This window comes from Crinia signifera, chromosome 19 (genome assembly GCF_055691185.1).
Source record: "Crinia signifera chromosome 19, ASM5569118v1, whole genome shotgun sequence".
Taxonomy (NCBI): domain Eukaryota; kingdom Metazoa; phylum Chordata; class Amphibia; order Anura; family Myobatrachidae; genus Crinia; species Crinia signifera.
The window spans coordinates 140,795,950-140,822,500 of record NC_139226.1 but is presented as its reverse complement, the minus strand read 5'-3'; the positions used below and the strand labels follow the sequence as shown (position 1 = coordinate 140,822,500).

Genomic DNA, 26,551 nt, shown 5'->3' with positions numbered 1-26,551 from the left:
GATGACAGGAAAGAAGAGCGGTGGTAGAGGATGTTCTCAGATGACAGGATAATGGGCCTAGGCTTAGTTGTGTTATGAGGGAGAGGACAGGTAAGATGAGCGGTGGTAGAGGATGTTCTCAGATGATAGGATAATGTGCCTAGGCTTAGTTGGGTTATGAGGGAGATGACAGGTAAGAAGAGCGGTGGTAGAGGATGTTCTCAGATGATAGGATAATGGGCCTAGGCTTAGTTGGGTTATGAGGGAGATGACAGGTAAGAAGAGCGGTGGTAGAGGATGTTCTCATATGATAGCATATTGGGCCTAGGCTTAGTTGGGTTATGAGGGAGATGACAGGTACGAAGAGCGGTGGTAGAGGAGGTTCTCAGATGATAGGATAATGGGCCTAGGCTTAGTTGGGTTATGAGGGAGATGACAGGTAAGAAGAGCGGTGGTAGAGGAGGTTCTCAGATGATAGGATAATGGGCCTAGGCTTAGTTGGGTTATGAGGGAGATGACAGGTAAGAAGAGCAGTGCTAGAGGATGTTCTCAGATGACAGGATAATGGGCCTAGGCTTAGTTGGGTTATGAGGGAGATGACAGGTAAGAAGAGCGGTGGTAGAGGATGTTCTCAGATGATAGGATAATGGGCCTAGGCTTAGTTGGGTTATGAGGGAGATGACAGGTAAGAAGAGCGGTGGTAGAGGATGTTCTCAGATGATAGGATAATGTGCCTAGGCTTAGTTGGGTTATGAGGGAGATGACAGGTAAGAAGAGCGGTGGTAGAGAATGTTCTCAGATGAGGTCTGGGAGGGTTATGGGCTGCGGTGGATGAGGCTATTACATGGCTACAGATAAGAAGTATGTTAAAGTAACACGTTGCAGGAAATAGGCACGGACAAGGCTACATGGTAGGGACCACAGAGCGGTTGGTGGAATTTAGTGATCTTCGAGACTCGTATGAAGCAGGATACAAAACAAATATACATACAGTATTTCCATGTGTATTGTAATCATGTTACATCTGCTCTAGGTCGCACCGCCGTACCTGTCTACAAACCACATTGATTTGCCCAGTGACCACAACCAGCCGGAGATGGCATGATGCCTTTACACACTGACGGTGAATAACTATTCATCTAACCAGCGGTGCAGAACTTTCATGTACAGGAGCTTGGACCCCAATCATGATAGTAACACATTACTCAGGTACCTCATAGATGGAATACATACACTGGCGCCAGGCACCGCACTTTTACGCCCCCTTGTTATATTGCCCAGCCCGTAGTAATCCCAGTGAGATATGTTTCCTACATATTATCTGCTCTCTGCAATCAGTCCTGTGATGTTACCGGTTGGGGATCTGGACTCACCTGTAAACTGGGGAACCCTAATGTTCTGGACTGCCCTGACAACAGGAACGATACAGTATCCTTATAACAATTCAATGTAGCAATATATTACATTAATTACACAATCAATGGTAGTTTAAATAATAATCACCATGGTAATCACTATGGTTACCAGGAGGAAACAGCACTCTACGCCCCAAATGTCATTTCTCCAGAATTCCCACCCTGATAGCAAAGCCTTGGGTTCAGCAGAATGTCCATGACCCGGACCTCTCCCAACTGGTAGGAGATTACCCTCCACTCCCCGGTATCCCTGGGTCCTGGAGCCCCCTGGTATTAGGTAGATGGGTCAGACAGGAATCCCCATACTGTAGGGGTACAGCGCTGGGTCAGCTCTGTGCCTCTCACCCACACTCATTACCTGCTCCCAGCCAAGGCTATAGGACATATAGTGGGCTGCATCCACTCCCATGCAGAAGATGTTCCTCTGGTTCCAAACCTAGCACTCAGCTTATCAAATACTTCAACCACACATACACAACCTCTGCCCACTTATACCTTCCCTACACAGCTCACGCAAAACTTACATGTGTTCTCTTTCTACACTGGAGATTCCCACTGATACCAGGACAACGTTGCTTGAGAGTGGTTCATACAGCAAACTATGGATTTGTATATAAAACAATGGAGAGAGATAAAGTCGAGAGAGGTAAAGTACCAGCCAGCTCCTAACTGCCATTTTCAAATAGTCTGTACTATGACCGTTGGGAGCTAATTCGTTGGCAGTTTATCCTTATCCACTTTATCTCTCTCCAAGGTTTAGCACACAGACCCCCAGACCAGAATATGTAGCACTTAAACCTCCCTCTCTCTTATAACATAGTCTTGTATAATTACCATTGTAAAGTGCATATACTGGTAATAAATATGACAGTAGACTCACACCTAACAACACAGAGATACGGCTTGGCGGTATTAGTAGTAAATATGGACACAATATAATAATGCAAGGACCTACTATATATATATATATATATATATATATATATATATATATATATATATATATATATATATGGAACAGTTTCTTCATTAAAATGTAAGTCAAGACCAAATCTACTTAAATAAATGTTCTGAAACACAAACACCTGCAGAACGTTGTTCAGAGCGAGATCTAGGTCAGCACATCCAAGTGGGTACACGTATACGCACCTATCCTGGCATCTGCGCCAACCTGCACTCTGAGGGGGTCCCTGGCTAAAGGGGTCTTCTGATGTTACAAGTGTTCCACCAAGGGCTAAAATGCGAAGAGGTGCAGGATGGGGCCCAGACACCTGCCGGGGGAAGGGGCCCAGACACCTGCCGGGGGAAGGGGCCCAGACACCTGCCGGGGGAAGGGGCCCAGACACCTGCCGGGGGAAGGGGCCCAGACACCTGCCGGGGGAAGGGGCCCAGACACCTGCCGGGGGAAGGGGCCCAGACACCTGCCGGGGGAAGGGGCCCAGACACCGGCTGATACAAACGATGATGGTGGCAGCCAGTAGGAGCAGACCACTTGTGATTGGCTGTTGAGTCCTATCTCTGGTGTAAAGCAGGTGCGCCTGGCACTGGTGCGGACGTACACGTACAGCCAGCGTGGGGAGTGCAGCTTGAAATCTAGACACAACTGTGAGGTTTTTAGTGACTCTGTTTTTGGGGAGCAATTCTGGTCCACGCAGCCTAAACGGGAATGTGAACTTCTCCTGCAGAAGTGGGAATAAGTCCTCCATCATCAGCAATAAATAGGTATAATACAGCAGAGATCCTGTACTGTCAGCGGGAGAGGTCTGCCAGAGCTCTGGGGCCTTTATATCCCTCCACATGTGACTATGGGACCTACTACTGGGCAAACGTGCTGTAGGGGTACATACCTGCACCACATAAGCCGACATACCTCCAGCTCTGAGACGCATGGCTGGCACACAGGAGCTTCTTTGGGTGGATGTGTGACTGTAGCTGCAGATGGCATAGTACATATACTGTGGATATACTGTGAAACAATGAATTTGGTCTCCGCTGTATTATTGCATAGACTGATATGTGCATATTACACAGCCACAGTTAGAAAATCCGGACCCCCCTGTGGTTACCCCATTGTTCAGGCTTCCTATTAGGAGTGAGCAGCAGTAAGTGGCTGCAGTGGAAGAGACAATGAGGAGAGTAATGATTACTGCAGACAGACCGGGCGGATGCTCTATGCTTGTGAATGAGGCCCACTGCTGATCATTGCAGCATTACAGACTATGGGTAGGTATTGGATTACCTTGGACCCAGGTCCATAACCAGAGAATAAATGCTACTAAGGGAATGATAACTCTAGGTAATAATGACACTTTATCATGTGATGTCATCGGAATGGGCCACATTGTACCTGCAGATACCCAGTGATGCCGGCTTACGTCGGAAGCTCAGACATACGACAAGAACTTGTGTCCGATTACTGTTACCTGGTGTCTTCACCTCCGACGGGAATCCTGTTGTTTTATGGTTGACTGCTAGTATTCTAAAGGCATATACAATGGAAGGATCTAAACCTCCAAGTTTTTGGCCTCGGATCTGAGGGTCGATGTCACTGGCCACCGTGTCCCAGGAGACAGTCCGGACAGATCTCCTAGGAGCTGGGATGGAACGGGAGGATCGGATGCTGGCTTGTCGCTGTACCATAAAGCCAGTCAGGTCACCAGTTCCTTTGGTCATCCACTCCACGTCCACTTCTGTCCTCTGCCGGCTGTACAAGAGCTTACTGATGGTCACGTTAGGAGGAGTGGGGTATTCTGTGAATGCAATAGCCACATATATGGGAGAAATGATTACAATCAACATTAACAGCTACATGGGATGCAGTTAATTTGCCGGCGGTCGGGATCCCGACACTGGAATCCCGACCGCCGAAATCCCGAAACTTTCTCCCTCTGTGGGTGTCCACGACACCCCTGGAGGGAGAATAAAATAGCGTGGCGAGCGCAGCGAGCCCGCAAGGGGGGGCGATCCATGTCCCCCCCTTGTCGGGATTTTGGCGGTCGGGAGTCCAGTGTCGGGATTCCGACCGCCGGCAAATCGTATCGGATCCCAGCTACATACATCTAATACATACAAAGAGGTATGGACTGGAGTCTAGGGAAGCAAATGGAATTCTGATGCTTTATAAAGCACTGGCCAGACCGCACCTAGAATACGGAGTACAATTCTGGTCCCCTCACTACAAAAAAAGGAACTGGAATAAGTCCAAAGAAGATCAACAAAGCTAATCAAGGGGTTGGAGACATTGAATTATGGAGACAGATTGGACAATTTGGGATTGCTTAATATGTATAAATAGATCAGGGCCAATATAATGAATGGGTGGGGTGTGTTGAAACTGAAACCTAAATTGCAGTGTGAAAATAATGCAGCCAGTATTTACCCTGCACAGAAACAAAATAACTCATACAAATCTAATGCTCTCTGCACAGATTACATCTGCCCCACCTGCATTGCACATGGTTTGGTACTTGTTTCCTAGCACGTTGCCCCCGATTTTGATCGAAGTGCATCGCATGCAATAAAGCGGCATACGATGTGATTCGATTTTTAGTTGTACAAGCACCCTGATGGGTGCTTACAATGTTAAATGCACCCCCATTGTCAACGCCACTCCACTATCAATGCCAACGCAAAGCGTGGCGAGCGCAGCGGTATGCATCCTCCGACCTTTTCATACCCCCACTATCCACGTCGGCGGAGTTCATTTTATAAAGGTGGCGAGCCAGAAGCGTGGCGAGCACACGTCAAGTAATCTGTGTCCGCTCGCCACGCTTCGGGATCGTTTTCCACGTCCGCTCACTGCGCTCGCCACACTTTATAAAATCAAATCCATGCCGACGTGGATAGTGGAGGTATGAACAGGTCGGGAGGACGCGTTCCACTGTGCTCACCATGCTTTGGGCTGACTTGGACAGTGGGGGTGTGCTAAATCGCATCACGGATCGAATCGGTCGCAAATCGGCCATTGAATCGCATCACGGATCGAATCTGCCGCAAATCGCATGTAAATCGGCCGCTAAATCGCATGCGATTTAGATGAAACCTGGCGCCCTGATAATACACAAGTACCATACTAGCCACTTGTACAGAGACAATGTGTATATTGCCCAAACATTAAGGATCGTAGCACATAGGACCAACCAGCGGGTCTTTAAAAAGTAGTTTTATGTGAGAGCTCGGTTGCTGATGAGACCAGTTAGGGATATGTATATAGTACAGTGGCAGGCCATTCCAACCAGAGTCAGTTACTCTACCTGCTGCACATTTCGCATCTGGCCACCAAACACGCCAGTAGTGCGGCAAGTCATTCCAACCAGAACCAGTTACTCCATCTGCTGTCCACTGATCACGTGGCAACCAAGCACGCCAGTAGTGTGTAAGGCCATTCTAACCAGAGCCAGTTACTCTACCAGCTCTCGACTGAGCACGAGGTCACCAAGCATGGCAATAGTGTGGCAAGCCATTCTAACAAGAGCCAGTTACTCTTACTGATGTCCACTGAGCATGTGGCCACCAAGCACACCAGTAGTGTAGAAGGCCATTCCAACCAGAACCAGTTACTCCTCCTGCTGTCCACTGAGCACATGGCCACCAAGCACACCAGTAGTGTGGCAGGCCATTCTAATCAGAGCCAGTTACTCCATCTGCTGTCCACTGAGCACGTGGCCACCAAGCACGCCAGTAGTGTGGCAGGCCATTCCAACCAGAACCAGTTACTCCTCCTGCTGTCCACTGAGCACATGGCCACCAAGCACACCAGTCGTGTGACAGGCCATTCTAACCAGAGCCAGTTACTCTATCAGCTGTCTGTCCACTGAACACATGGCCACCAAGCACACCAGTAGTGTGGCAGGCCATTCTAATCAGAGCCAGTTACTCCATCTGCTGTCCACTGATCACGTGGCCACCAAGCACGCCAGTAGTGTGACAGGCCATTCCAACCAGAGCCAGTTACTCTACCAGCTCTCGACTGAGCATGTGGTCACCAAGCATGGCAGTGGTGTGGCAAGTCATTCTAACAAGAGCCAGTTACTCTTACGAATGTCCATCGAGCATGGCCACCAAGCACGCCAGTAGTGTGGAAGGCCATTCCAACCAGAACCAGTTATTCTACCAGCTATCCACTGAGCACATGGCCACCAAGCACACCAGTCGTGTGACAGGCCATTCTAACCAGAGCCAGTTACTCTACCAGCCCTCGACTGAGCATGTGGCCACAAACACACCAGTAGTGTGGCAGGCCATTCCAATCAGAACCACTCTACCAGCTGTCCACTGAGCAAGTGGCCACCAACCATGCCAGTAGTGCGGCAGGCCATTCCAACCAGAACCAGTTACTCCATCTGCTGTCCACTGAGCACATGGCCACCAAGCATGCCAGTAGTGCAGCAGGCCATTCCAACCAGAGCCAGTTACTCTACCTGCTGCCCATTCAGCATCTGGCCACCAAGCACGTCAGTAGTGTGTAAGGCCATTCCAACCAGAGCCAGTTACTCCATCTGCTGTCCACTGAGCACGTGGCCACCAAGCACACCGGTAGTGTGGCAGGCCATTCTAACCAGAGCCAGTTACTCTACCAGCTGTCCACTGAGCATGTGGTGACCAAGCATGGCAGTAGTGTGGCAAGCCATTCTAAGAAGAGCCAGTTACTCTTACTGATGTCCACTGAGCATGTGGCCACCAAGCACACCAGTAGTGTGGAAGGCCATTCCAACCAGAACCAGTTACTCCTCCTGCTGTCCACTGAGCACATGGCCACTAAGCACGACGTGTGACAGGCCATTCTAACCAGAGCCAGTTACACTACCAGCTGTCGGTCCACTGAGCACATGGCCACCAAGCACACCAATAGTGTGGCAGGCCATTCTAATCAGAGCAAGTTACTCCATCTGCTGTCCACTGATCACGTGGCCACCAAGCACGCCAGTAGTGTGTAAGGCCATTCTAACCAGAGCCAGTTACTCTACCAGCTCTCGACTGAGCATGTGGTCACCAAGCATGGCAGTAGTGTGGCAGGCCATTCTAACAAGAGCCAGTTACTCTTACTGATGTCCATCAAGCATGGCCACCAAGCACGCCAGTAGTGTGGAAGGCCATTCCAACCAGAACCAGTTATTCTACCAGCTGTCCACTGAGCATGTGGCCACCAAGCACACCAGTCGTATGACAGGCTATTCTAACCAGAGCCAGTTACTCTACCAGCCCTCGACTGAGCATGTGGCCACCAAGCACACCAGTAGTGTGGCAGGCCATTCCAATCAGAACCACTCTACCAGCTGTCCACTGAGCACGTGGCCACCAAGCATGCCAGTAGTACGGCAGGCCATTCCAACCAGAGCCAGTTACTCTACCTGCTGCCCATTCAGCATCTGGCCACCAAGCATGCCAGTAGGGTGGCAAGTCATTCCAACCAGAACCGGTTACTCCATCTGCTGTCCACTGAGCATGTGGTCACCAAGCATGCCAGTAGTGTGGCAAGTCATTCCAACCAGAACCAGTTACTCCATCTGCTGTCCACTGTGCATGTGGCCACCAAGCACGTCAGTAGTGTGTAAGGCCATTCCAACCAGAGCCAGTTACTCCTCCTGCTGTCCACTGAGCACATGGCCACTAAGCACGACGTGTGACAGGCCATTCTAACCAGAGCCAGTTACACTACCAGCTGTCGGTCCACTGAGCACATGGCCACCAAGCACACCAATAGTGTGGCAGGCCATTCTAATCAGAGCAAGTTACTCCATCTGCTGTCCACTGATCACGTGGCCACCAAGCACGCCAGTAGTGTGTAAGGCCATTCTAACCAGAGCCAGTTACTCTACCAGCTCTCGACTGAGCATGTGGTCACCAAGCATGGCAGTAGTGTGGCAGGCCATTCTAACAAGAGCCAGTTACTCTTACTGATGTCCATCAAGCATGGCCACCAAGCACGCCAGTAGTGTGGAAGGCCATTCCAACCAGAACCAGTTATTCTACCAGCTGTCCACTGAGCATGTGGCCACCAAGCACACCAGTCGTATGACAGGCTATTCTAACCAGAGCCAGTTACTCTACCAGCCCTCGACTGAGCATGTGGCCACCAAGCACACCAGTAGTGTGGCAGGCCATTCCAATCAGAACCACTCTACCAGCTGTCCACTGAGCACGTGGCCACCAAGCATGCCAGTAGTACGGCAGGCCATTCCAACCAGAGCCAGTTACTCTACCTGCTGCCCATTCAGCATCTGGCCACCAAGCATGCCAGTAGGGTGGCAAGTCATTCCAACCAGAACCGGTTACTCCATCTGCTGTCCACTGAGCATGTGGTCACCAAGCATGCCAGTAGTGTGGCAAGTCATTCCAACCAGAACCAGTTACTCCATCTGCTGTCCACTGTGCATGTGGCCACCAAGCACGTCAGTAGTGTGTAAGGCCATTCCAACCAGAGCCAGTTACTCCATCTGCTGTCCACTGATCACGTGGCCACCAAGCACGCCAGTAGTGTGTAAGGCCATTCTAACCAGAGCCAGTTACTCTACCAGCTCTCGACTGAGCATGTGGTCACCAAGCATGGCAGTAGTGTGGCAGGCCATTCTAACAAGAGCCAGTTACTCTTACTGATGTCCATCGAGCATGGCCACCAAGCACGCCAGTAGTGTGGAAGGCCATTCCAACCAGAACCAGTTATTCTACCAGCTGTCCACTGAGCATGTGGCCACCAAGCACACCAGTCGTATGACACTCTATTCTAACCAGAGCCAGTTACTCTACCAGCCCTCGACTGAGCATGTGGCCACCAAGCACACCAGTAGTGTGGCAGGCCATTCCAATCAGAACCACTCTACCAGCTGTCCACTGAGCACGTGGCCACCAAGCATGCCAGTAGTACGGCAGGCCATTCCAACCAGAGCCAGTTACTCTACCTGCTGCCCATTCAGCATCTGGCCACCAAGCATGCCAGTAGTGTGGCAAGTCATTCCAACCAGAACCAGTTACTCAATCTGCTGTCCACTGTGCATGTGGTCACCAAGCATGCCAGTAGTGTGGCAAGTCATTCCAACCAGAACCGGTTACTCCATCTGCTGTCCACTGAGCATGTGGTCACCAAGCATGCCAGTAGTGTAGCAAGTCATTCCAACCAGAACCAGTTACTCCATCTGCTGTCCACTGTGCATGTGGCCACCAAGCACGTCAGTAGTGTGTAAGGCCATTCCAACCAGAGCCAGTTACTCTACCTACTGTCCATTCAGCATCTGGCCACCAAGCACACCAGTAGTGTGGCAGGCCATTCCAACCAGAGCCAGTTACTCTACCAGCTGTCCACTGAGCATGTGGCCACCAAGCACACCAGTAGTGTGGCAGGCCATTCTAACCAGAGCCAGTTACTCTACCAGCTGTCCACTGAGCATGCGGCCACCAAGCACACCAGTAGTGTGGCAGGCCATTCTAACCAGAGCCAGTTACTCTACCTGCTGCCCATTCAGCATCTGGCCACCAAGCACACCAGTAGTGTGGCAGGCCATTCTAACCAGAGCCAGTTACTCTATCTGCTGCCCATTTAGCATCTGGCCACCAAGCACAACATTAGGTGCCAGGCAAATCCAACCAGAGACCGTTAAGGTGGCCATACATCTACAGATCGATTGTCAGATTGGGCTGGTTGGATCAAAAACCTGGTAATATCTGAATGACAGTTTGGCAGTTTTCCAGCATTTTCAGATCAAATGGTCAACTGTCATTTGCTTTCATCCATTACCAAGTTTTTGTTCCAACCAGCCCAATCTGACAATCGATCTGTAGATGTATGGCCAGCTTTACTCTACCTGCTGCCCAATCCGCATGTAGGCCATCCCATGTCATTACGAAGGCCTCTAATGTCCTGGGTAATTATTGAAGCTCCTCTTATATGTTATTATTGGGCCTGTAAGGTAGCTGGGCAAACAGAGCACCCAGGGATATTGTTGCTGAAAAATGCGTGGCACGGAAGTATGAACATATGTAATACAATGAGAAATAACCCCCAATCCATCCCCAAGCCTATATTGTCCTGTCCAACTTATACATTCATCCCAAATGTGTGACCTATAATTTGGTGATATTGGGGGGACTCCGGGCTGGAAGATGGGGCCAAGAGTCTACATAGGAACTGTATGTGACATTTGGCACAAGACGCATAGTCAATGAAGATTGATAAACCACTAAATGTCCATCTAATGGCCACTGATGAATGAATCGGTGGCAGCAGATTTGGGACGTGTGCCCTCGGGCTTCTGGGAACTGCCCAGGCCTAACGGGATATACTGTAAATAGGAAATGTTTGTACATACTGTTCACATTAAGTCTTATTAAGACCGATGTGTTCCCCACAGCGTTAGAAGCCATGCACCGATATAGTCCGCTGTCCGTGTTCCACGTAGTCTCTCGGACTGTTAGCACGGACAGACCTTGCTCCTTGAATATTCCGTACTTCTGAGAGTCAGCCATGATCTCCTTGTTAAGGTTGTCATACCAGGAGACTTCTGAGCTTGGAGTGGCCTGCTTCAGGTTACACATCAGCATAGCGCTATTTCCCTCTAGTATGGAGGTCTCAAGACTCGGAGAATCCAGCGATGGAGCCTCTGTGGAACAGAAGTGAGCAGAAGTTAGGGGACATGGACTTGATGCATTCAACGTGTGACTGTGATGCCCCAGTATGTGCAAGGCCTTATCCACTCTCATTAGGTCCATAGGTACATGGTCATTAAGACGAGAGGTAAACTGTCAACGTTGTCTAAGGTCGGCAGGTATAAAAAGGTCAACAGGGGCAAATGGTCAACATGATTGACAGTTTTTTTTATCTATACCCACCCACGTGGCCTAGGTTTGGGAAAAGTACCACGTGAGAGGACAAGGTACACTTACTGGGGTCTTACAGTATAAAACGTACATATAGGCCGATATGTAATAGGGTGTGATTTTTAGACTTTTGCGATTTTTGGTCAAAATTGACCAAAATCGCATTTTTTCTAAAAATCGCACATGTAATAGGATGCGAGTCGCGGTAAAAATCGCATTTTTTACCGCGAAATCGCACATTTTAAAGATGCGATTTTCAGGCACGCTGAAAATCGCATCCAGATGTTTTCCCATAGTAAACTATAGAACTCGCATATGTAATAGGATGCGAGTTCTAAAGTCGCATATGGGAGCTTCTAAAAAAATCGCAAAAAAAATAGACCAGCTTCTGACTGGCGAGTTAGGCAGAAACATGCACAGATCATTGAGATCTGTGCATGCTTCTGCTGTAAAAAAATAGTGAAAAAAGAAATTTAAATAAAAAACTGGCGTGCGGTCCCCCTCCTAAGCATTACCAGCCCCGGGCTCAAAAAGCCGGTGCTGGTATCATAAAATCAGAGGGACAAACAAATAGGGGTCCCCTTGATTTAATGAAACCAGCACCAGGCTCAAGGTCCGGCGCTGGTTCCCAAAATACGGGGGACAAAATGACTAGGGGTCCCCCGTATTTAAAGAACCAGCACCGGACCCAAACAGCCAGCAGGGTAATGCCACAGCCGGGGGGAGACTTTTTATACAAGTCCCCCCGGCCAAAGCATTCAGCCCTGTGGCTGGTCAGCATGGGCAGGGGTCCTGGGGAAGTGGGGACCCCCCCAAAGAAGGGGTCCCCCCCCTCCAGAACTTACCTGCCCATGCTGAAGCCCGGGGCTGTCCTCCATGCCCCTGGGCTGTGGGCATGGAGCTGATTTTGTGTAAAATCAAGTTAAATCTATTGTTTTTAACAGTGGTACTACAAGTGCCAGCAAGCCTCCCCTGCAAGCTGGGACTTGGAGAACCACAAGTCCCAGCCTGCAGGGCATTAAAGGGCCCGCTGTAACTTGTAGTTCTACTGTTAAAAAAATAGTACACAAAACACACACTGACACACATTTTAAATAAAAGTTTAATACACACATCACACACACACTCATACTTACCTATCTTTATCCCGTCGGTAGGTTGATGGCTCTGGTGTCGGCGGCTCCGTGTCGGCGGCTCCGTGTCGGCGGCTCCGGGATCGGCGTCCTGTCCGACGATAATCCATGTTGGACCTGTGGAAGTAAATCCTACTCACCAGGTCCACCATGGATGGTCTTCTGTCTTCTCTTCTCTCTTCTCTCTTCTTCTTTATCTTCAAGCTCTTGCGGCTCCGGCAGCTCCATTCGGCAATATGATGAAAGGCGCTGGAGATGTTTGATCTTCAGCGCCTAACATCAGAATGATTCTATTGGCTGCTCAGCAGCCAATGAGAAGCGCCGCTGGAGCAGCCAATAGAATCATTCTAAGCACCGGCGTTGAAGAGGCAACATCTCTGCGGAGACATGTTGCCTCTTCAACGCCGGTGCTTAGAATGATTCTATTGGCTGCTCCAGCGGCGCTTCTCATTGGCTGCTGAGCAGCCAATAGAATCATTCTGATGTTAGGCGCTGAAGATCAAACATCTCCAGCGCCTTTCATCATATTGCCGAATGGAGCTGCCGGAGCCGCAAGAGCTTGAAGATAAAGAAGAAGAGAGAAGAGAGAAGAGAAGACAGAAGACCATCCATGGTGGACCTGGTGAGTAGGATTTACTTCCACAGGTCCAACATGGATTATCGTCGGACAGGACGCCGATCCCGGAGCCGCCGACACGGAGCCACCGACACGGAGCCGCCGACACCAGAGCCAGCGACCTACCGACGGGATAAAGATAGGTAAGTATGAGTGTGTGTGTGATGTGTGTATTAAACTTTTATTTAAAATGTGTGTCAGTGTGTGTTTTGTGTACTATTTTTTTAACAGTAGAACTACAAGTTACAGCGGGCCCTTTAATGCCCTGCAGGCTGGGACTTGTGGTTCTCCAAGTCCCAGCTTGCAGGGGAGGCTTGCTGGCACTTGTAGTACCACTGTTAAAAACAATAGATTTAACTTGATTTTACACAAAATCAGCTCCATGCCCACAGCCCAGGGGCATGGAGGACAGCCCCGGGCTTCAGCATGGGCAGGTAAGTTCTGGAGGGGGGGGACCCCTTCTTTGGGGGGGTCCCCACTTCCCCAGGACCCCTGCCCATGCTGACCAGCCACAGGGCTGAATGCTTTGGCCGGGGGGACTTGTATAAAAAGTCTCCCCCCGGCTGTGGCATTACCCTGCTGGCTGTTTGGGTCCGGTGCTGGTTCTTAAAATACGGGGGACCCCTAGTCATTTTGTCACCCGTATTTTGGGAACCAGCGCCGGACCTTGAGCCTGGTGCTGGTTTCATTAAATCAAGGGGACCCCTATTTGTTTGTCCCTCTGATTTTATAGGTATAAAAAGCATGTAACCACCGACTGTGGTAATATATCCTTCAATATTGAGGTGTTACCGTCCGCAACAGGTCCCAGATCATATATAGGGATAGTGAGGGAGAGGGTGCCGGCTCCACTTTCCTCCACAGATGCTGTGCTTTAGGTTTTTCTCAATATAAGGCTCCAATGTCACCAGCCTGATGCATTTCGGACCCTTCCTAGTCCTTCGTCAGAGGCTTGGTGACAGACTGAACAATAGCTCTATAAGTACCCCTTCCGCCATTAGGATAATTAATTACAGGTGCTGTCACCGTCTCCCGTACTCTCCCTGTCCCTTTGACCTTTTTTAGATATTCAAAAATATACTAGAAAATTAACAGTAAAAATTTTTTTTACAAAAAAAGATATGGAAAATGGAGGTGAGAAATCACCTATAGAACAAGATATACCAATATCCACTTTTAAACAAAAATCTAGTTTTTATCCAGGTCACATTAAAGGGAGTTTTATTGATAGTTTTAGCAAAGTGGTGAGTGAAGAAACAGAAAAAATTGTTAAATCAAAGTACAAAAAAACTAAAAATCTCACTAATAAAGAATACGCAGCAATCAAATCTTTGAAAGAGGACAAATCAATTATACTGAAGCCTGCCGATAAAGGCGGAGGCGTAGTTATTTTAAAAAAAGAAGATTATATCAACGAAATAGATAATCAGTTAAAAAGTGGAGAAACATATAAGAAATTAAAACATGATCCTACTGTCAATATTCAAAAAGAATTAGGGGTATTAACTACAAAAGCACTAGTAGATAATGTTTTAACCAAAACAGAATTTGATTTTATTAATATTGAGAACCCCACAGTGCCTACAATTTATGTTTTACCAAAAATTCATAAGAATCCTGAGAAACCTCCAGGTAGGCCTATTATTTCGGGGTCAAACAGTATCACCTCGAACTTATCTGCATATATCGATCATTGTCTTCAACCTATGGTGAAATCCACAAAGGCATATCTGAGAGACACCAAAGATGTCCTTAATAAATTAGAAAAGATCAAATGGGATGACAATTGCACACTGATTAGTGCTGATGTGTCAACCCTGTACACAATTATTGATCATGATAAGGGTTTAGAAGCAATTAAATACTTTTTAGAAAAATCGGATTTTAATGCACTACAAAAAGATTTTATTCTAAAGGGCATAAAATTTATCCTTTTAAATAATTATTTTTATTTTAATGGATTTTATTATCTGCAGTTGATTGGAACCGCCATGGGCACCAGATTCGCCCCTAGTTACGCCAATTTGTTTATGGCGTATTGGGAAGATCAGGCAGTTTGGCGGGGAGATTGCCTGGGGGCGAATCTGGTGTCATGGCAAAGGTTCATCGACGATATTTTATTTGTTTGGTGTGGTACAGAAGATGAATTAACTACTTTCTGTGAAAATTTAAATATAAATAATTTTTACATAAAACTGGTATTCAATATAAGCAAATCCGAGATTGTGTTTTTAGATCTTAATATTTATATTAAAGAGAACATGATCCACACAAAAACCCATAGAAAGCCAACGGATTCAAACAGCTATATTGAGAGGACCAGCCAACACCATAAACGTTGGCTGGAAGGTATTCCGTATGGCCAATTCATTCGGGTCAAGCGGAACTGTACTGAGGATAAAATTTGTGAGGAACAAATATGTGAAATGTCCTCACGCTTCAGTCAAAAGGGATATAGTGATAGTTTAATAAAGGAAGCTGAAAACAAAGCTAGAGCTGTAGAAAGATCTACATTATTGAAAGAAAAAAACATTATCCCAAAGAACAACAAATCCATTGAATGGGCTTTTATGTCAAATTTTAATGCACAAACCAGAGAGATTGAAACTGTTTTTAAGAAAAATTGGCACATTTTAAAAAGTGATCCGATTTTAAAAACAGTTTTACCTGACCACCCAAGTTTTATTTATCGTCGAGCACCATCTCTCAAAGACAAACAGGTGCAAAGCAAACTGATGGAGGAAAAAAGGACCAGCACAAGGAGTCAGGGTTTCCACCGTTGTGGAATGTGCCTAATGTGCAGAAGCACCAAAGGTCCGAGTAAACAAAAAGATTTTAAGGTTAATGATTTTACTTATAAAATTCGAGATTTCATAACGTGCAATACAAAAAATGTTATTTATGTTTTAGAATGTGACTGTGGTCTTTTTTATGTAGGTAAAACTACAAGGCCATTAAAAACAAGGATGGCCGAGCATATTTATAATATTAGAAAAAGCCTGGCCACACATACAGTATCGTCACATTTTAAGGTTAAACATAATTCAAAAGAATGTCATCTTAAATCATTTTTAGGAATTCAAACTATAGTACCAGATTGGAGAAATAAAAATATTGACCAAAGATTATCCCAAAATGAAATGAAGTGGATATATAAATTAAATACATTGGTACCACATGGTTTAAATGGTGATTTTGAATTAAAATGTTTTTTATGAAATCTTTTAAATAATGAAGTTTTTTAACCTGCAAATCTTTTTTAAATCTGTTTTTTTAATCTGCTTTTATTTTGTTCTTAACATCGTTTTTATCTCTTTGTACCCCACTTTATGATGTGTTATTTATGAGGATGAAATGAACGCTATCAAAATCCTGCTATGAATGAACATCAATAAGGATACAGGACTACTAGCGCCAAATCCGGAAGAAATAAGGTTTCCGTATGGATTGGAACGCAATGTGCGTTCCAGGACTTAATACAGGAAGAAGAAGTGTCTCTGCATTGATTGGAACGCATCGTGCGTTCCACAAGTGACGTACGCATCCAAATCCCGGAAGCGGGACACACAAGCAACAGAGGACGCGTCAGTGGAACGCATTATGCGTTCCACAACTCTTTCTGATAGCCGAATCCCGGAAGTAAGCGTTTAAACGCTTACACTGAACAGGGAGAGTACGGGAGACGGTGACAGCACCTGTAATTAATTATCCTAATGGCGGAAGGGGTACTTATAGAGCTATTGTTCAGTCTGTCACCAAGCCTCTGACGAAGGACTAGGAAGGGTCCGAAATGCATCAGGCTGGTGACATTGGAGCCTTATATTGAGAAAAACCTAAAGCACAGCATCTGTGGAGGAAAGTGGAGCCGGCACCCTCTCCCTCACTATCCCTATATATGATCTGGGACCTGTTGCGGACGGTAACACCTCAATATTGAAGGATATATTACCACAGTCGGTGGTTACATGCTTTTTATACCTGTTTGTTTGTAAGTGTCCTGTGAGACTAATAAATTGTTATACTTGCCCTACAAAATTGCACTAGGTTTTGTTTTGGCTTGTGTCTCTTCAGGGGAAAGGTCTTTTAATTAGACCCTCAATCAAACAGGCGGATTCTACATTTGTTTGTATGTATATTATCTCTATTTGTTTGTATCACCTAAGCGCCCATGCACACTATCCCCATTTCTTTCACACGTATTGATTCTAGGCCTGTGGTGAAGGTCTTAAGTGTGAGGTGGGCTGCACTGGTGTAATATCAGCGCCATCTTTGAACAAAACCTTTGAATCCTCTGATTTTATGATACCAGCACCGGCTTTTTGAGCCCGGGGCTGGTTATGATCGGGAGGGGGACCGCACGCGTTTTTTTTTTTTTTAATCGCACATTGGAAAATGCGCACATTTTCATGACTGAAAATGCGCACATTTTCATTACTAAAACTCGCCCGAAATCGCACCACATCGCACTTTTTTACCGCGAATTCGCATCTCATTACATATGCGAATTTGCGGCAAAAAATGCGATTTGGGAAGGTGCGAATTTGTGCGACATGGTGCGATTTTTGGACTAGTCCAAAAATCGCACCCTATTACATATCGGCCATATACTTTGTGTTAAACATTTTCATGGGGATCTTTACGTAGACCATACACCCTGATGAATTCTTATATATTGATCAGAGGGATCAAGTTCAAATTCAAATTTACTAAAGCTTCTAAAAATGAAATGAGATGATACGACCAATTAGATTCAAGCTATCATTTCTTTATTGCATCCAAGAAAATGATTGACATAATCGGATTGGTTGTTATGAGAAACATCACCTCTTTTCATTTTAAGAAGTTGTAGTAAATTTTCTCCTTAGTAACTAATACCCCTTTCACACCAGCCAAAATTCCTGGGTTGGCCCTGGGAACAAGATGCGACTAGCGCTGGTGTGGAAGGTTCCCGGGCCAAATGATTGGGAAAATTTGCAGAGATTTCAACCCTGCTAGCTAGAAGCTTTGCTCCTGTGACCAGCCCGGGTTACTGGCTGGTGTGAAAGCTACTGACCCAGGCAGCAGGTGTGGTCCAGGGCAGCGGCGGCTGGGAGCTTGTAGTGGTATTTGCCAGGTGGCGGCAGGTGACAGGGGGGGGGGGTTCAAGGGGGAAAACTGTGACGTGCTCCAGCAATCTCAAGGGCCCCAGAGCTTCCATGCCCCATCACGGCCGTTGGCCTGTCAGTGACCCTCGTGGCCAGGCCATCTACTGTGCACCATCTGTGTGTGGCTGACTGACACTGTGTGCCTCTGCTGTCTACTGTGTGTGCACCCTGCCGTTCGGTGCTCAGAGCCATCTACTCTGTGTGTGCACATGGCCTGTGGCCGGAGGTGCACAGCCATACCCGCCGCTGGCACTGCAGCCTCAGTCTCTGGCTCCTGTACTTTATAGCACATGCGCGGGCAGTGGCGTAACAATAGCACCGCAGCCCCCCGCGGTTGGGGTGTTGCTTTAGGATCGGCGGGGGGCGCTTAAATTATAGTTACACCACTGTGCGTGGGTCGTCTGTTCCGTGCCTGCTTGTATTGCTCGGCGTTCTTTTGTGAAAGTGACAGGCCAGCAGAAGGCAGCAGCCAGGAGCCAGCAGGAAGCAGCAGCCAGGAGCCAGCAGGAAGCAGCAGCCAGGAGCCAGGCCAGCAGGACTGAGAATGAGAGAAGTCCGCACCTGAAAGCAGGATCTGGAGCAGCTAAAGGTTAAATGATGCTCGTACAGAAGAGGGTTGTGTGGATTTGGGATTAGGTGGGGGCCCCAGAAATATAACTGTACAGGGCCCCAAGATTTCTGTGGCCAGCCCTGGGTGGCGGGGCAGGAAGCGCTGCTGAATTTGAAAACATATTGGCCAGACGCTCTCAGCCAATCAGCGTCCGGCCAGTCTTTCAAAATGTTTGCAAATTCAGCAGCGCTTCCAGCCCCACCGCCCGGTAAATAGCGATACAAGCTCCCAGCCACTGCTGCCTGGACCCACTGCTGCACATAGGCGCCCTCCAAGCGCTGTCTCTCCCCCCGTCACACCAGAAAATGCAGGGACTAGGCTGGTGTGAATGGAGCCAACCCGGGAATGTCCCTGCTTGATCCCTGGAATGTATTCCCCAGTAAGTCCCTGAATTTCTCTCTCTCCGCACATTACATTTGCATGCTGTGTTTTGCTTCGCCAACAAACAAAGCTGAATCCGGCCCACGCTGCGGTAGTTACAGCCAACATGACATAACCTTTTCCACCTAATCTCAGTAAGTGGTTTTGCAAGCTACACCTGGTTGTTACTCATCACCTGGGACTGGTTGTACTTAGATTATCTTTCATGCAGCGATGAACGGAACTTCCCAGGCTGCTTAGCGCTTGAAATGTGAGCAGAGAAACAAAAGCTCTGTCCATGGAGGTCGAACAAAGGCAGGAAACCATGGTGAGGACATGGTCCTGTGGTACAGTGGCGCAGGAATGGCATGCCTACTGAAGGTTGAACATTACCAACGTGGGTGCCTCGACAGATTTCATTACTGGTTTATTCTGGGCCCTGAGGACAACAAGATATCTAACATGCAGCTTATGTTTCATTAACTATCACTGTCCGGGACTAAGAAGGTATATCCTTCAACAAGTAGCCAAGGCCATTATTTTATGGCATTCACATCACATTAGATGTGGACACTGCAGTTGTTTAAGAACAAACTGGTTATATTGTGTTTTTCGACCTTATCTAGTTTGATAAATTTGAGGCGGTGCACAAAGAGTGAGGTGGTGCACAAAAGAGTGAGGTGGTGCTCAAAAGAATGAGGTGGTGCGCAGAGAATGAGGTGGTGCACAAAAGAGTGAGGTGGTGCACAAAAGAGTGAGGTGGTGCACAAAAGAGTGAGGTGGTGCACAAAAGAGTGGAGTGGTGCTCAAAAGAATGAGGTGGTGCTCAAAAGAATGAGGTGGTGCACCGTCTCCCTTCTCCTCACCATATTACCCCTGGGACCAATCTGCAGCTCTCTATGAGCACACAGCGGTTATGTACAAGTGCAGGTATCTAGCCCTAAAAAATTCTAGTTAAAATCTGATTGGCTGCTATGGGCAACACTTCCACTGTAAGAAGTTTAATAATTCTACCTCCTAATGAAGGTTTTCACAACCACAGTCCTTGGGTCACACTAATAGTCCAGGTTTTAAGGATAGCCGTATTGGAGCACAAGTTTACTAAGATGAGAATTCTACTAAAGATAGGATGTTGCGCATAGTAACAACCCATATTCTATCTATTATCTTCTAGAAGGTGCTAAATAAATAAGTAGAATCTGATTGGTTGCTATGCGCAACATTCCATCTTCACCAGAACTCCCATCTTAGTATATTTACCCCCGAGTGTGGCCGCCGATATATTAGGTCTGACCACAAACATGTGGTGGGGGCTGGAGGAGTCCTCCAGCCCCCACCACATGTTTGTGGTCAGACCTAATATATCAGAACCGTATACTATAGTCCTCAATAATGTACTAAAAATATAAAAATACACCATGGAAACCCAGATCGAGCTTCTAACACAAGGGATAAAAGTGGCCTGAACCAACAGTTCTCTCTGCTTCTGAGGAAGAATGGGAACAGCCATGGGCACCAGCCATGCGCAACACATGGGGAACAGCCATGGGCACCAGATTTGCCTCTAGCTAGACAAACCTGTTCATGGAAAATATGGAGAAGATGTAAAAAAATAATAATACATTGTTATGATCTATACAGCATGTGCATTGTGTTACACACACACACACACACACATCAAAATGTTCAAAGATGACAAAAATACAACATAAGGAAAATATTATAATATCAGATGTAACAAAGTAATTGTTAACCTGTTAATTGTTAGCATACAGTAATTGTTAATTCTCCACAGGACTATGCTACCAGCCCACTGGTCTTACCTAGTCGGATGTGGCACTCAGCTTGTTGAGGTAACATGGGGTGGAGGGCAGTGCAAGTAAATAATTTGCCTTTATATGTCCGATCGGGTTTGAAAACATAGATGTTGGAGGATTCTTTTACGTCTCCGATCTCATTATTATTCCACTCCAGCGTAATGCGGGGCAGTCCACCGGCCCAGTCACAGGTCAGCATGATGAACTCATTCATCTTCGTGGCTACTGCTGAGCAGTTTGGGCTACCTGCTGGCCTGACTGACATGTGGAGACAGATCATGTTATTACATGCTATGTCAAACACTTTTATTATGTCTTACCGAACAGTGAATATGGGAGACACCACATAAAAAAAATATCTTATACCGCTATATACCAGGACAGTTCTTCCCTTCGGTGGCATGAGGATACCCCATCTATGTGCTGTATGGAGATCTTACACTGTACTGGGGGTAGGAGGGCTTCCAGATACACCCAGTTATTAATGTGGAGAAAAGATGGCTCAATTTAAGAGGTGTCATGAAATATCCCATATATATATATATATATTCTTGTGCTCTACCCGTGTTTTCTCCCTGGCACTTACAAGGGTGTCTATTTCTAAAGCAGGATATACCTCCTGAAAGGTTGGTAAGTGATAACAAATTGGACATTGATTGGTCTCACTTCCCACATGGGTATGACCACATACACAGCTGGCAGAGACGTCCCCCTTACACACTAGAAAGGATCCATGTAGGATACCCGTATGAATTCTCTCTGCAGTTAATGCGTTCCATTGATCACTTACCCACGGTAGTAGCGCAGTTGATATCTGCTTTAAGCGCCGGATGGGAAATTGTACAGATGTAAGTGGTACCGTTCAGAATTTCCGTCCCGCTTTTCACCAGGGTTGCATTCGAGTTTGACACAATGACTTTGTTCTTGTCGTTTGATGTTTGCCATTGAAGCTGAGCCAAAGGAAGGCCCCCAACCCATGAACACCAGAGGGCCACGTTCTTGTAGTTATTATGTGGCAGTGCTGTGCAAGTGGGAGATCCCTCTGGTAAATCTGCACAAGACATAGTGAGAAAGCGCCGACAATGCTGCACAATCATTATCTCCGCAGCCATGACACCAAATGACAAACATAAAGGAGTCACAATCATCTCTGACACAGCATTTACTACTCACACTGCCAAGCCGCATCTCTGTGCTGTAGTGCACGCGCTGCCTGTATAGGTGCTTTATATATATATATATATATATATATATATATATGACATATATAGCCACAATGTAACCTCGCTCTGACATCACCAGCACCGCCACCACGTATGTACCCTCATAGGCAGGCCTGCATCTAGGTCCGCCCCTTAATGATACCACGGCCTAACTATGCCCTCTACAGGTGGAAGGTGGTGCACCAACTTAAAGATCTCAGTATATATGCATACATAGTCACTGGTGCCGGTGTGCACTGCGTAGTATGAGAAAGCAGAGGATATATTCTACGGGCGCGATGAATCACTAATATATATATATATATATATATATATATATATATATCTATATCAGAAATCAGCTTTATTGGCCAGGTATACTTGCGTATACTAGGAATTAGATTTTGATTGCTGTGTAACAGTCAGAGTGGGAACAAGTAAACAGTGACAGTTCAGATATAGGACATGTACAGATGTGCACTAGACGTGTCCTGATGAGGGACATGGGGAACACATATATATATATATATATATATATATATATATATATATATATATATATATATATTAAGCAGTACAGCACCCAGGCAGCCATTCAGCGGAGCCACTTGGTGATTGCACCAGATAGATAGGTAAACAGTTAAAAAAAAATACAGATATGGAATACTACAGGGGAGCCATCGGCAGCGTCTTGACTTCGCTACTTCCAAGGTAGCAGTGAAAGGGCTCAAACAGACCATCTCCCCTTCAGCACACCACTGCCAGCATGGATGGATCCAATGGCTGGCCTGCATATCAGGGGCTCTGGCTGGGGGCTGCAGGCTGTTTGTGCCAGCGCAGCCTGGTGTCCTGCCGACCAGGACGTACCTGGTGGTCTTTCCACCTCGGGGGGTCCCGCAGGCTGATGGTGCTCTCTGGGTGCTGCAGCACTGCCTGCCTTCAGCCGGATGTCGCCCCATCCTGCGCCAGAGGACACTTGGTGCTCTCCCTCATGTCACCTAGCCCACATTACACTGTTACATCATAGTTACCCCCCCCCCTGCATTCTGCAGGAGACTCCCTGACATAGCAGCAATCTCCCTCTCTCCCTCATTAGACTAGCAATCTCCCTCATGTCACCTAGCCCACATTACACTGTTACATCATAGTTACCTCCCCCCCTGCATTCTGCAGGAGACTCCCTGACATAGCAGCAATCTCCCTCTCTCCCTCATTAGACTAGCAATCTCCCTCATGTCACCTAGCCCACATTACACTGTTACATCATAGTTACCTCCCTGCATTCTGCAGGAGACTCCCTGACATAGCAGCAATCTCCCTCTCTCCCTCATTAGTCTAACAATCTCCCACATGTCACCTAGCCCACATTACACTGTTACATCATAGTTACCTCCCCTCCTGTAGGAGACTCCCTGACATAGTAGCAATCTCCCTAATGTCACCTAGCCCACATTACACGGTTACATCATAGTTACCTCCCCTCCTGCATTCTGCAGCAGACTCCCTGACATAGCAGCAATCTCCCTCTCTCCCTCATTAGTCTAGCAATCTCCCTCATGTCACTTAGCCCACATTACACTGTTACATCATAGTTACCTCCCCTCCTGCATTCTGCAGATGACTCCGACATAGCTGAAATCTCCCTCTCTCTCTCATTAGTCTAGCAATCTCCCTCATGTCACCTAGCCCACATTACACTGTTACATCATAGTTACCTCCCCTCCTGTAGGAGACTCCCTGACATAGTAGCAATCTCCCTAATTAGTCTAGCAATCTCCCTCATGTCACCTAGCCCACATTACACGGTTACATCATAGTTACCTCCCCTCCTGCATTCTGCAGCAGACTCCCTGACATAGCAGCAATCTCCCTCTCTCCCTCATTAGTCTAGCAATCTCCCTCATGTCACCTAGCCCACATTACACTGTTACATCATAGTTACCTCCCCTCCTGCAGTCTTCAGGAGACTCCCTGACATAGCAGCAATCTCCCTCATGTCACCTAGCCCAAATTACACTGTTACATCATAGTTACCTCCCCTCCTGCATTCTGCGGGAGACTCCCCGACATAGCAGCAATCTCCCTCTCTCCCTCATTAGTCTACCAATCTCCCTCATGTCACCTAGCCCACATTACACTGTTACACTATAGTTACCTCCCCTCCTGCATTCTGCAGGAGACTCCCTGACATAGCAGCAATCTCCCTCTCTCCCTCATTAGTCTAGCAATCTCCCTCATGTCACCTAGCCCGCATTACACTGTTACATCATAGTTACCTCCCCTCCTGCAGTCTTCAGGAGACTCCCTGACATAGCAGCAATCTCCCTCATGTCACCTAGCCCACATTACACTGTTATATCATAGTTACCTCCCCTCCTGCATTCTGCAGGAGACTCCCTGACATAGCAGCAATCTCCCTCTCTCCCTCATTAGTCTACCAATCTCCCTCATGTCACCTAGCCCACATTACACTGTTACACTATAGTTACCTCCCCTCCTGCATTCTGCAGGAGACTCCCTGACATAGCAGCAATCTCCCTCTCTCCCTCATTAGTCTAGCAGTCTCCCTCATGTCACCTAGCCCGCATTACACTGTTACATCATAGTTACCTCCCCTCCTGCATTCTACGGAAGACTCCCCGACATAGCAGCATCACTCGTGTCACCTAGCCCTCATTATGTAGCGGTTACATTTTTTGGGGAAAAAGGAATGACTGATACAATTACATTGAATCATCAGCACCATTTCCCAGCACTTTACCAAGTATAGTAGCTCTTACTAACTGCTTTGGGGATCATCTACATTTGGATATAAGTCATTTCAAAAGATTCCCTCAGATGTAGCAGTACACACCCACGCTTCTAGGTGCCACGTTCACAATCTCTTTTCACAATCTTTCCATATATGGAACTAGACACGCCCTTTAGCTGGAGCATGACACGCCCCCTCAATGGGGCGCTGTGCAAAATTCTATTACCAATTATAATGTATTTATTTCTTTATTATTACAGTTTCTTATATAGCACAGCCTATTCGGTTGCGCTTTACAATTGGAAACAACAGCAATTAAACAAACTGGGTAGATACAAACGGACATGGAGGTAGGAGGGCCCAATCTCCCTGAAACTAGTTTTGAAAAGTAGGCAAGTATGGTGTCACCTGCATTATGCAGGGGTGGATTGGGCCACCGGGAAAGCAGGCCATTTCCCGGTGGGCCGGTCCAGATGTGGCTGCTATTCCCCCCTGGCCGGGCCGCCGCTTCCCCCCGCTGGGCCGCCGCCTGGCTGTGCTGCCCATATAAAATTTGTAACTCCCTGCCCCCGGGGCTGCTCACTTCTCTCCTGCCGACTCCTCCAGTCCCACTCACATGGCGGCGGCAGCAGCAGCGCACACCGGACGATTGCAGCGTTCAGCATCTCCTCCTGTGCAGCAGCTGCAGCACAAAGAGCCCCAGAGATACTTCCGTCCTCCGTCCTCTCACCCTATGCTAAAATTAGCAGCAGCAGCTGTGAGACTATCAGGTACAACCCTAGCGCTACTACCAATCCGCCCCTGGCATTATGTATGATACACAGGTCACTGTGACATCACAGGATACACTGTCACTACAGCATTATGTATGATACACTGGTCACTGTGACATCACAGGATACACTGGTCACTGTGACATCACAGGATACACTGTCACTACAGCATTATGTATGATACACAGGTCACTGTGACATCACAGGATACACTGGTCACTGTGACATCACAGGATACACTGTCACTACAGCATTATGTATGATACACAGGTCACTGTGACATCACAGGATACACTGGTCACTGTGACATCACAGGATACACTGTCACTACAGCATTATGTATGATACACAGGTCACTGTGACATCACAGGATACACTGGTCACTGTGACATCACAGGATACACTGTCACTACAGCATTATGTATGATACACAGGTCACTGTGACATCACAGGATACACTGTCACTACAGCATTATGTATGATACACAGGTCACTGTGACATCACAGGATACACTGTCACTACAGCATTATGTATGATACACAGGTCACTGTGACATCACAGGATACATTGGTCACTGTGACATCACAGGATACACTGTCACTACAGCATTATGTATGATACACAGGTCACTGTGACATCACAGGATACACTGGTCACTGTGACATCACAGGATACACTGTCACTACAGCATTATGTATGATACACAGGTCACTGTGACATCACAGGATACACTGTCACTACAGCATTATGTATGATACACAGGTCACTGTGACATCACAGGATACACTGGTCACTGTGACATCACAGGATACACTGTCACTACAGCATTATGTATGATACACAGGTCACTGTGACATCACAGGATACACTGTCACTACAGCATTATGTATGATACACAGGTCACTGTGACATCACAGGATACACTGTCACTACAGCATT

At 47.1% G+C, this 26,551-nt stretch overlaps 1 protein-coding gene across 1 annotated transcript in view; it reads right to left on the bottom strand.

Moving 5' to 3' along the window:
- Nucleotides 1-26,551, bottom strand: part of VSIG10L2 (V-set and immunoglobulin domain containing 10 like 2) — a 53,840-nt gene that overhangs the window by 8,658 nt on the left and 18,631 nt on the right. Inside the window, exons 4-7 of the mRNA XM_083163540.1 lie at nucleotides 21,675-21,935; nucleotides 20,891-21,142; nucleotides 10,697-10,987; nucleotides 3,818-4,144 (exon numbers count right to left, since the gene is read on the bottom strand). Coding sequence (XP_083019666.1) covers nucleotides 3,818-4,144; nucleotides 10,697-10,987; nucleotides 20,891-21,142; nucleotides 21,675-21,935 — 1,131 coding nt within the window. The remainder of the gene's footprint in view (nucleotides 1-3,817; nucleotides 4,145-10,696; nucleotides 10,988-20,890; nucleotides 21,143-21,674; nucleotides 21,936-26,551) is intronic.